Source organism: Sapajus apella, unplaced genomic scaffold (genome assembly GCF_009761245.1).
Source record: "Sapajus apella isolate SASKATOON/1434 unplaced genomic scaffold, GSC_monkey_1.0 scaffold160, whole genome shotgun sequence".
In the NCBI taxonomy this organism is placed as follows: Eukaryota; Metazoa; Chordata; class Mammalia; order Primates; family Cebidae; genus Sapajus; species Sapajus apella.
In genome coordinates, this window is record NW_022437100.1 from 1,191,658 (window position 1) to 1,204,031 (window position 12,374).

Genomic DNA, 12,374 nt, shown 5'->3' on the forward strand with positions numbered 1-12,374 from the left:
AAAAAAAAAAAAAAAAAAGAAAGAAAGAAAGAAAGAAAGCCTCCGCCTCACGCCACACACCAAACAGGACCTGGAACCATGGCCTCCCGGTGACCTCACCACCTCAAAGCAGCCACCCACATCCTCAAGCTGGACCCTTCAACTGTGGCCTCAACACCCCCATCAGGGCTCACCTCCCCAAGATATGGACCCACCTGGCATGCACAAACTCAGGGACTGGCACACAGGTGCACCCGCGCCCCCAGGCTCACAGCCACCTGCCGCGCTGCAGCCACAGCCTCAGGCCCCTGGGGTAGGGAGGCTTCAAACTCCAGTCACAACCCACCATGGAGCCTCGAACAACGTGGCTAGAGGGAGCGTCCGGCGTGCCGTGTGGCTGGCACTTCTAAGCCCTTGACGTGGATCAGCTCATTAAATCCTTGCAACGATGCCCCATGGCAGTCAAATACCAGTATGATCCCCCTGCTAAGTCCCGTTTGGAAACCACAAAAGTAGATGCAGTAGGAGGCACGGCCTCACCTGCCCGTGGTGGGAGTCAGGTGAGACCTCCCCACACAGGGAGCAGATGCAACAGCAGCATGGAAGGGAACTGGCACTGGGGCCAGCCGGGCCAGGTTCAAATCCAGGCTGTGCTGCTTCCTGGCTCTGTGACTTTGAGCAAGTCCTTTCCCAAATCTGAGTCTCGGAGTCTGTATTTGGAAATGAGGATTTGGCACACGGTGCTTTGGGGAGAATTAGAAGACGTGATGCTTGTCATCTGTGTGCCTCTTGATAATATCAACAATGGCTACTGATGACACAAGTTGCGAGCAGTATGCTGGGCACTGCACATGTCTGAAACTCTGTGTCTTAAACTCACTGGGCCAGGTGCGGTGGCTCACGCCTGTAATCCCAGCACTTTCGGAGGCTGAGGCAGGCAGATCATCTGAAGTCAGGAGTTCGAGACCAGCCTGGCCAACATGGAGAAACCCCATCTCTACTAAAAATAGAAACATGAGCTGGGCATGGTGGCGTCCGCCTATAATCCCAGCTACCCAGGAGGCTGAGTCAGGAGAATCACTGGAACCCAGGAGGCAGAGGCTGCAGTGAGCTGAGATCGTGCCACTGCACTCCAGCCTGGGTGAGAAGGGCGAGACTCTAAACTCACTGAGTCCTCATAACCCAAGGTTTCTCAGCCCCGGGCCTACCAACATTTTAGGCTGGGTAATTCTTTGTTGGGGACTGCCCTGGGCCCTGCAGGGTGTTCGGCAGCATCCCTGGCCTCTACACAGCAGATGCCAATAAAACCCCACTAGTTGTGACAACCAGACGCGCTTCGAGACATGGCCAAATGTTTCTAGGAAGTCAACATCGCCCCCCGTTGAGAACCACAGTCATAACCCAATGAAGTAGGCACACCAAGCAGTAAAAGGACTTATCCGTGTCAAAGAGCCAGCGATGGTGGCTCTGGGACACAGGCTGGCTGGCTACCGTACTGCAAAAGCTGCCTCTTCCCTTGCCTCCCCGACCCGTCTCCCCAGGGCCTACCGCCAGCTGCAGGTCACGGCTGCGAAGCACAGCGGAGTTCTTCTCCTCACTGAGCTGGGCCAGGCGCATGGCGATCATGTAGTTCTCATCCTTGAGTCGCAGGAGCTCCAGGCTGCTCGCCTCCCAGTCCTCCCGCAGCCGCTGACAGCGCTCCTGAGCCTGCTGCTGGTCCCGCAGCCGCTGCTCCAGCCCTGCCCGCTCCTCCTCCAGCACCCGGCCCCGGGCCTGCAGTTGCTGCTCCCGCTGTAGCTGGCTCTTGCGAGCTTCCCGCAGCCGTCGAACCTCTGTCATCAAGAATTGGGTCAGGCCCTCAGGCCCCTCCTCATCTGCCAGGACAGAACAGGCAAGTCAGGTAAGTAAAATCCAGGAGACAACAGACTATGTCAAAAACCTCAAACCATAAAAACACTAGAGGGAAATTCTGGAATATATTTTTAGAATTTGGGAGCAGGGGAGATCTTCCTAAACAACACACAAAATCCAGGAGTTATAAGAAAAAAGATGGACAAATCCATATAAATATGTTTAAGCCTTTAGAAAATGAAAGATGTAACAAAGTTAAACAATAAGCAACAGAGTGGGAGAAAATATAACAAATATAACAAGAACTCAGAGCCATAATATATAAAGAGCTCCTACAAATCAATAAGAAAAGAACAACCACCAAGTAACAATATAGACAAAAACTATCAATAGGCAAGTGCCAAAATAAAAATGGCTAATAAATACAGGAAAATATGCACAAACCTACCAACAACCATTACGGTGGTTACTAATATTTGCTAACTTCATTCTTTGTTCTAGATACAGATATATATAGATATATAAATAATCTTAATCTTTATGATAATACCATAAGGTAGGTACTATTATTGTATTCATTTTAAAGAAAGAAAAACTGAAGCACAGAGCAGTTATTTACCCAAGATTTACTAACAAGTAACCGATGAACTGTATCGCTCAATGAATATTAACTTAAAACAATAACTTTATTTTTTACATATCAGAATGGCAAAAATGTTTAAACACGATCCCCAGGATTCAAATGGGCACTTACACACTCCTGGTAGGAAGCATGTTGATTTAACAGTTAAAATACGCACACTCTGAGAAATTCTTCTCAGAACCTCTTCTCTTGAAACACATCTGCACAAAGACGCATATACAAGGATGCTCCCCACAATGTGGTAATAACACAAAACTGGAAACCAGGTATCCATCAACTAGAAACGGGTTAAAAGAATTATGTCCTAACTTCGCTAATGAACAGGACAAGTGTATGTAACAGAGGGGAAGGAATCACTAAAATCAGTTGTTCTAAGAAAAGGCAAAATACCTATGTGTGTATGTGTGTGTGTGTATTTTTTTTACATAAAAAAATTCAGGCCAGGCGCAGTGGCTCACACTTGCAATCTCAGCACTTGGGAGGCCACGGTGGACGGACCACGAGGTCAGGAGTTCAAGACCACCCTAACCAACATGGTGAAACCCCATCTCTACTAAAAATACAAAAATTAGCTGGGCATGGTGGCACAGGCCTGTAATCCCAGCCACTGAGGAGGCTGAGGCAGGAGAATCACTTGAACCTGGGAGGCAGAGGTTGCAGTGAGCCAAGATCGCACCACTGCACTCCAGCCTGGGCGACAGAGCAAGACTCCATCTCAGAAAAAAAAAAAAAAAATTCAAAGTCACCTGGAGCCTTTGGATTTTTATATACAAAACCTGGACATCTGTGTACGTCAGACATTCGTCTGAAAACAGTATCAAGAAAAAGAGCCATCTTAAGCATGTGGCTCTGAACTTGGAAGAACAAGACTAGCATCCAGCCCCACCCTCAGCCCACCCTAGGGTCCTAAGCAAGCCCCTTCAGTTTCTCTATGCCTCAGTTTCCCTTACTGTTCAACAAGGATAGTGGGAGCGCCTCCCTAACAGGGATGGGATGAGGAGCCTGTGCAGTGGAGGCCTAGGCCCAGCATCCACGCAGATCCACTCACCGAGGATCATGGAGCAGCGCTGGGCGGGTTCCTGGCCGGTGAGCAGCGTGAAGTGTTCGGGGTAGTAGAACTCCAGGGCTTCCAGGAAGGCCTCATAGCCCCTCTTGCCACGGCAGCGCAAGATATCCATCAGGCGCCCTGGAGAGCAGTGGGGGAAATGCACCCAGGGTCCAGGGGAGGGCTTCCCCAGATGCCTGGTTGCTTCTGCCCCCACTATGCTCCAGGCCCACGTTCCCCAGATTTTTGAGCCAGTGACACACACAGGGGCCTGTCCCAACACATCAGGGAAAAGAGCCCGTCTGCCACAGCCAGAGGAGTCAAACTCCCTCATGGCTCCTGGGCTCCCTAACACCCCCCACAGACACAGATGCGGGCCGCAAATGCGCACAGAGAAGCCCCCTCCATCTCCAAAAGCAAAGTAAATACTTCTCCCATTGGCCATGCCTGAAATTCTACCATTAAAGACCATTCCATCATGCCTTTGTCAGCTCTGGTTCAAAGGCACACTCTGTGGGAGAAGGGACCCTCATAAAGCTGAGATGGGTCTTGACTCTGGAAAAATAACTCTCCCGGGAGTGTGTGGCGCACAGCGCAGGGGACAGAGAACCCGGAGATCAAAGCGCGCAGGAAAGGTGCCAAGTCCGCCGGCTGTGACCGGGAGGTCCCAGGCCCAGCCAGCGCTGGCAGCCACATCAACCCTCTGCTTTCATGTGGGCCCAGGAAGTGGGAGGGAACCCCAAGAGACAAAACCCTGACGCCGGTGTGGGCAACGCGGACCGCCTGGGTGCGGCGGTGGTTGGGGAGGACGCAGGCTGGTGGGCATCCCCCGCCGGGCCCCTCTACCGCTGCGGAGCCCGAGCCCCGGGACAGCAGAGCCCTAGCTTCTCGCTCCACGGCTCTGGGCGCTGCGCCCAAGGGCACGGTCGGCCCGGGACGTGACCCCCTCGGGCCCCGAGGCTCACCGGTGCGGTTGACGCGGCACGGGAAGCGGTAGGTGCTCAGCACCTCCTCCTCGTCCTGCTCGTCGATGACCCGGCACTGGCGAAGATACGGCGTGAGCTTGGCCGGGTTCAGGGCGCGCGCCAGCCGGTGCCGGACGCCCTCGATCCGCTCCCACAGTGCGTCCTCCTCCGCCTCGGACCCCGAGCCGGCCCCCGCCTCCTCCTCGGCCTCCCCCGCCTCCGCCCGGCCCGGCATGGCCGCGTCCTCGGGGTCTGCGGGCGACAGGCACACGGGGGTCGACCGGGGCGCCCTGGGGCTGGGTGTGCCGCCGAGCCCACCCCGGGGCGTTGCCCGCAGGACTCGCCGTCGGGGTCGCCAGCGTCCCCTCCTCCGCGCCCGGCGGCCGTCGAGGGCGCGCCCTGAGCTCCTCGGGACTCACCCCGCACGCCGCAGCCGCCTCGGGCTCCCGGGTCCGCGCTCGGGCGGCGGCTCCGCCGGCGCAGGGGGGCGGTGCCCGCGGCGCCCCCGGCTCCGCCCCCGTCCCCGCCGCCCCCGGGGCTGCCCGGGCCTCCCCACATCGCCGCCCGCCCCGGGCCCGCGCCCGCCGCCGGCCGCCCCGCACGTCCGCCCGCACGCCCTCCCTCCCTCCCGGCCGTCCGGCCGCGCCTCCCCCCGCTTCCTGTTTCCCGCCGGCTCTCCCGGCCCGACTCGGCGGGGTCCGGGCCGCCTGCCCACACCTGCCCGGCCTCGGGGCGGGGCGAAGGCGGGCACGCGCGCTCACACCCCCCGCGCGCCGCTACACACCTTCCCCGGGCCACGCGCATCGCCTCCCCACGCCCACAGCGCGTCCGCCCGCGCAGGGGTAGCCGCTCACGCCTGGCGCAGCCCGCGGGCACACCACCTGGGGATGCCCTTCCCCGGTCCCCACAAGAGACTGCAGGCTCCTGGAGCACAGGACAGCCCCGCCGGGGGCGGGAGGGGAGCAGCAAAGGGCAGAGGTCATGGCGCCTTCTGCAGGATAGGGGGTTCTGAACCTGCAAGGCGGCACTGCCAACTACCCTCCTACACAAAGTCCCACGGCACATGGGGACCATGGACCCCGCAATTCTCAAAGGGCGTTCCTCCAGGTGCTGGTCCCAGAGATGCCGGGGGTGGGTTGTGACTAGTCATCCATACTCCCGCTCCCGCTCCCGCCTGGGAGGCGGATGGTCACTTATCGTGATACTGGCTGAGTCTACACGGTACCTGCAGGTGCATGCGATACCATCTTGCTATGCATTAGAGGTACCTGCTGCCAGGGAGAAACAGAGGAGGCACAGCTGGTACAGGAAAGCGGCGTGAGCTTCCCAAACCCCTTCCACAACTTCCGAGTTAGATGCCATGCACATATGTATTACTTATCCAAATAAATGAGGTTTCAGTCAAGGCTCTGAAAAGCCTTGCATTAAGGCCAGGTGTGGTGGCTCACGCCTGTAATCCTAGCACTTTGGGAGACTGAGGCAGGTGGATCGCTTGAGGTCAGGAGTTCGAGACCAGCCTGATTAACATGGCGAAACCCCATCTCTACTAAAAATACAAAAATTCGCCAGGCGTGGTGGTGCGCGCCTGTAATCCCAGCTACTCAGGAGGATGAGGCTGGAGAATCGCTTGAACCCAGGAGGCAGAGGTTGAGAGTGAGACTCCGTCTCAAAAAAAAAAGAAGGCCCTGCATAAAGAGACAGATTTAACTTTAAATATCATGGTGTCCTTTTCCAAACTTAATTAACCACACCCTTTTTTTGGTTTGGATTTATTGTTCACTTGTTTTTGCTTTGGATGTCACCCATTTACATGCAGAAGAAATGCTTTGGGAGAACTGAATTCTGATTCAAATTCTTCCATTCACAGAGTGGGAAGCAGAGCTCAGAGAGGGCTAGGAACTTGCCCAAATTCACACAGCCAGGCTGAGGCCATAGTGAGAATGAGCTGGAGGCCAGCCTCTGGCCTCTCTCCTCATCAAGCCCTGAGTCCAGGCACACAGGAGGCCTCCCTTTCAACACGTCCTTTCCCTCTCTGTGGCCTTGGCTGCCCTCCCACGCAGAGAAGCAGCTCCTCCCACCAACAGCCCTACTCCTTGTGAATATTTTTAACATGGCCAGCAAGGCGGGATGGACGCCTTGGAAAATGAGGCTATGATTAATTATTTTTTCATCAAGAAGCCTAAGCAGGGCCCAGGGATAAGGCACAGAAGCCAAGAGGTCTCTGCAAATAAGTGGACAGAGAAATGAGGGCACACTGGGTCTGAACAGGCAGGGAGCTGGGTGCCCTGGGCGCCCTGGGGGGCTGGCATTCCGGGGAAACGACAGGGTTCCTGTGGGCACCACACTCACACATTCACACGTACAATTACACAGGCACGCAGAGTCACATACATATGCACACATGCACACATACACACTCGCCCACTTCGGGCATCCGGCCAGGCAGGAGGCGGACAGGGGCGTACCCACTTCCCCACAAACATCTGAGCCTCCTCATCCTTCCCCTGTCCCTTGGCGTCCATAGTACCGAGTGTGGAAGCCTGTGATTAGGCACCACGTCCATTATTGTCCTCTTGTGGGTTCCGCTACATTCATCTTCTCCTTAGAGCTATGCCAGGGAGCTGGGCAGGGACTGCAGCAGGGACACAGAGAATCTAGACTTTGTACCAGAGGCCCCGGGCCCTATGGCGAGCTCACCGCTCTGAGTATTGTTCTTCTTTGAGTCTCCATTTCCCTGTCTGCAAAAGGCAGGCGGTGAGTAGTCCCAGCCACACCTACAAAGGCAAACAGTCCAGGAGCAGAGTCCTCTGGAGACCAACATGCAGCCTTAGCTGCGTCTACTCAGACAAATCCTCCCCCTCTCAATTTCTACAGCTGAAAAAGGGCACAACAGTCCCCCAGGTGCAGAGACTGCCTCTGAGTTGCAGTTCCTCGGTCTGTGAAATGGGTACAGGAATGTCAGTCCTCTCCACAGTTCAGCGAAAGGCATGCCCCCTTGTCTCAAACTGGCCCACATCCTAGCACCTGCAGCCCCTCCGGTCCAAGCCACACCCGCCCCTCCACACTCCCACCCACATCGCTCTGGGCTATGCTTTGTTCTCTGCTGTGCAGCCTTAATGATGTTTGATTGGTTGGGAGTTTTTTTGGGACAAGGTCTCACTCTGTCACCCAGCCTAGAGTACAGTGGCCCAATCAGAGCTCACTGCAGCCTTGAACTCCTGGGCTCAAGCGATCCTTCTGCCCCAGCCTCCCCTGTAGCTGGGACTACATGTGCACCACCATGCCCAGATACTTTATCTTTTTTTTTTTTTTTTTTTAAGACGGAGTCTGGCTCTGTCACCAGGCTGGAGTGCAGTGGCACAATCTCAGCTCACTGCAACCTCCACCTCCTGGGTTCAAGCGATTCTCCTGCCTCAGCCTCCTGAGTAGCTGGGATTACAGGAACCCACCACCACACCCAGCTAATTTTTGCATTTTTTAGTAGAGACGGGGTTTCACCATGTTGGCCAGGATGGTCTCGATCTCTTGACCTCATGCTCTGCTGGCCTCAGCCTCCCAAAGTGCTGGGATGACAGGCATGAGCCACTGTGCCCAGCCCTCAGCTACTGCTTTTTTTTATTATTTGTAGAGAGAGGTCTTGCTACGTTGCCTAAGCTGAAAGAATATTTGTAAAAACAGAACAGGTTTTTCTCTGGCTTAAAACCTTTTAATGGTTTACCACCAAACTGGAATAAAATGCAAACTGACTCCAAACCCTGCCAGCTCCCCCGCCTCCCCCTGCCCCACTCATTCACCAGCCTCATTCTCTTCCGGGAATAGGTCAGCTTTTTCTACCTCAAGGCCCTTGTCCAGCCTGTTGCCTCTGCTGGGACTGCTTGTCCCTCCGCTCCTGGTATGGAGGGTTCCTTCTAGGTTTTCAGATCTCAGATCAAATGTCACCTCCCTTGATTCAGGAGCCCCTCAGGCAGGGGGGTTCCATGCACCCCTTCAAAGCCACTCGGTGCTACGTGGGGACCAAAGGCAGCTTCCCCTTCACACTCTAAAGGTTCGCCAGAAACATACTGACAATAGACAGATTAGGCTGGACAAAGTGCCTGTAATCCCAGCACTTTGAGAGGCCAAGACAGGCGGATCACCCAAGGTCAGGAGTTCGAGACCACCCTGGCCAAAATGGTGAAACGCTGTCAACTAAAATACAAAAATTAGCTGAGTGTGGTGGCGGGCAAGCTGAGGCAGGGGGATTGCTTGAACCCAGGAGGCAGAGGTGGCAGTGAGCTGAGATGGCGCCATTGCCCTGGGCGACAAGAACAAAACTCTGTCTCAAAAAAGAAAAAAATAGGCAGATGAATAGAAGAAAAAAGCATAAAAAATGTATTTAACATGCATAGCACAGGGGAATCGTGGGAAAATGATTATCCAATAATCCATTGAGGTGCAGATGTTTATATCCGATTCTTCACTGGGGAAGGGGAGACGGGGCTATAGGAGTAAATGCTCGTTAGGCGGCATTAATGCACCTGGGAGGCAGACATTATCTTATAAATGACTTTCTTTGGAAATTGAATGGGACCAAAGGAGACGCACTCGTTTGGGGCAAAGTTAGTCTGGACTCTAGACGTGGTGTTAAATTTTCTCTTCCTCTGTGATGTGAATTTTTTTCTCCAGTTAATGAAATTTCAGGGAAGGGATCGAAAGCAATCGTGTTCCTCTTTGCCGGTCCGGTTTCTAGTAGATAAGGGAACTTCAGGAAACAGCCTCCTCCTGTGCTTTGGGAGAGACAGAATTGACAGACAGGATAGAGGAGAGGTAGGCAGAGAGACCTTGAGGCTGCGTCTTTATTCAGCCTGTCAGAGCGCCGTATTTGGCAAGTATCGTGTTCTGAGCCGGACAGCTATTTTCTCCCTGACATTTTCCCGGTGCTTGCTTTACTGCACCGGGAAAATGTCAGCAACCTGTATGTTGCCTGCTTTCATCCCAAGAACAGAGCCATCCTTGGCTAGCAGGAGTGGGCGGGAATGTTCCAACAGCAGTGAGGATGAGGAGCGGAGCAGGGAGAAGAGGAGGTTGGAGAAGGACTGGAAGTGGGGCAGACAGAGCAGAAGGCTTTGAAGGTCATTGTCAGGACTTTGACCTTCACTTTTCTCGGTGGTAATACTTCACAATCATCGTCTTCCCCAAACCGGCCACAAAGCCCACAAAACTGGAATCCACCTTTTTGTTCATTCCTTCAAGCATGCCCCTGGCCCCAGCAACCCTTCCGTTCCTCTTTGTCAGCCTCTGATTGCATGCAGAAATGTAGGTCTGGAGTTCTCTATCCCTAAGGATGGCTGCGTGGTGAACCTGCACTCCCCAACCCCAGCCCCCAGCCCACCTCGCCTCTTCTGGCCATGTCTTCACTAGGATCAGGGCCTGGGCTGCGTCGATCCCAGCACAGGACCCAGCACTCAGGTGTTCAGCAGGAGATGAGTGAGTGGGCCCAAGAGTGGGGAGAATTCCTGTGATGAGCTGCTCTACACCGCAGCTGGAACGCCCAGGGTTCAAATTCCAAGACAATGTGTGCCTGTGATCTTGAGCAAGTTCCTAATCCTTTCTGTTCTCGTCTGAGGGCCTCTAGCACAGCCTGAGCACAAGGCGGATGCTAAATGCCCATCCTCCACTGAATTTGTCCCGAGATGTCGCTTCTCCTCCCGGTTGCCCCGTGGCCCCCTGTACATGGCAGCCTTCCCTAGGTCCTATTCTGTGGGACTGGGGAGAAAAGAGGCTGGAGAGCCGGGCGCGGTGGCTCACGCCTGTAATCCCAGCACTTTGGGAGGCCGAGGCAGGTGGATCACGAGGTCAAGAGATCGAGACCATCCTGGTCAACATGGTGAAACCCCGTCTCTACTAAAACTACAAAAAATTAGCTGGGCATGGTGGCGCGTGCCTGTAATCCCAGCGACTCAGGAGGCTGAGGCAGAAGAATTGCCTGAACCCAGGAGGCGGAGGTTGCGGTGAGCCGAGATCGCGCCATTGCACTCCAGCCTCGGTAACAAGAGCGAAACTCCGTCTCAAAAAAAAAAAAAAAAAAGAAAAAGAAAAGAGGCTGGAGAGGCTACTGCACCCAATCATCACAAGAGTCTAGGCTGAAAGGTCCTTCAGATCTTTATTTCAAATCCAGGCACGGTGGCTCACACCTGTAATCCCAGCACTTTTAGAGGCCAAGGTAGGTGGATCACTTGAGGTCAGGACTTCAAGATCAGCCTGACCAACATGGTGAAACCCCATCTCCACTAAAATTACAAAAAAATTAGCCAGTTGTGGTGGCGTGAGCCTGTAATCCCAGCTACTTGGGAGGCTAAGCAGGAGAATCACTTGAACCTGGGAGGCAAAGGTTGCAGTGAGCTGAGATGGCGTCACTGCACTCCAGCCTCAGCAACAGAGCAAGACTCTGTCTCAAAAAAAAAAAAAAAACTATTATTTTACAGATATTGGGGAAACTGAGATTGCAGTGGCCCAAGTGCGCAGTGAGCCCTAGGTTCCCCAAGGCAGAGAGAGCAGAGTAGAGGGAAGCAGAGATAGGAACGGCCAAAGGGATGACGCTGGCCCTCCAGTATCAGGTGACTGCCTGTCCCTGAGAAGCGGGGACTCCTGCAGGGGCCAGAGGAAGGGTGGCCTGTCCCCACCTTCCCATTCTCCCACGGCTATCCCCAGCAGCCTTGCCAGCAAGGAGTAAAAATGCTGACCCACCTTCACCCCAATTCAGACCAGTTACAGAGATTCGTGCCAACTGCCTGGCCTTGGGCTGGGCAAAGAGCTGGGCTGGACTGGGCTGGGGGGATCCAGGGTGGGGCAGGAAGCTGTGCCAGGAGGTGAGAAATGGGGCTGGAGCAGGCTGGGAGCAGACAGAAAACTGAAGCTGGGCTCCCCAGGCCTGGCTTCCCTCCCTGAGGCTGTGCCCCCCAGCCCAGTCCCTGCCCCTCTCTGTGCCTCGGTTTACCCCTCTGCACCACAAGGTGATTGGAGGGAGATGCTCATCCTAGCAAACCCCCTACACCTGAGAAGAGCTCCGGGGGACACAGGACACAGCCAAGGGCAGCCATGGGAGCTCAAGCCACTCACCAGCATCTCCATGGAGGAACACTGCCTGGGGCCCTGAATTCCGGAGAAGAGCCTGTGGAATCACCATGGCTGAGTCAGAGGAAAGGGCGGGCCAGGGGAGCAGTGGCTCTGAGTCACTGGGGCTCTGCAGGCTAGCATGCCTTCCTCTGCCGCCCACCCAACCACCAAGTCCCAACCATGGAGTCATCCTGACCTGGATTCAAATCCCAGGTCAGTAAGGTTGTGAGGTCGTGACCCTGGATGGGACCGATCTGTAGAGACAAGAATGATTGTGTCTGATTAAATGAATTACTTTGCCGGGCGAGGTGGCTCATACCTGTAATCCCAGCATTTTAGGAGGCCGAGGTGGGAGGATCACAAGATCAGGAGTTCAAGACCAGATTGACCAACATGGTGAAACCCCATCTCTACTAAAAATACAAAAATTAGCCAGGCGTAGTGATGTGCACCTGTAATCCCAGCTACTCAGGAGGCAGAGGCAGGAGAATCACTTGAACCTGGGAGGCTGAGGTTGCAATGAGCCAAGATTGCACCACTGCACTCCAGCCTGGGCGACAGAGTGAGACTTCATCTCAAAAACAGAAAAAAAACAAAGAATGAGTTTATGTAAAGTGCTTGGCACAAAGTTGACGCTCAGTGGCAAACACTTCTCTCAGTAGCAAACAGCTTGGAGCACTTACGATGCACCCCACATATTAGGTACAAGCATTTTCCAGGGTTAGCTCCTTAAATCGTCTTAGTAAACCCAGGAGGTAAGTCCTCCGATTCTCCCCACTTTTCAGATGATGGAACA

At 54.5% G+C, this 12,374-nt stretch overlaps 1 protein-coding gene across 2 annotated transcripts in view; it reads right to left on the minus strand.

The window, feature by feature from the left end:
* The window catches only part of CARD10 (caspase recruitment domain family member 10), a 27,983-nt gene extending 23,250 nt beyond the window's left edge, over window positions 1–4,733 (minus strand). For both annotated transcript variants that reach the window (XM_032266725.1, XM_032266726.1), the window contains exons 1-3: window positions 4,484–4,733; window positions 3,522–3,659; window positions 1,528–1,853 (exon numbers count right to left, since the gene is read on the minus strand). In XM_032266725.1, coding sequence (XP_032122616.1) covers window positions 1,528–1,853; window positions 3,522–3,659; window positions 4,484–4,718 — 699 coding nt within the window. In that variant the 5' untranslated portion in view covers window positions 4,719–4,733. The remainder of the gene's footprint in view (window positions 1–1,527; window positions 1,854–3,521; window positions 3,660–4,483) is intronic.
* Window positions 4,734–12,374: the final 7,641 nt, after the last annotated feature.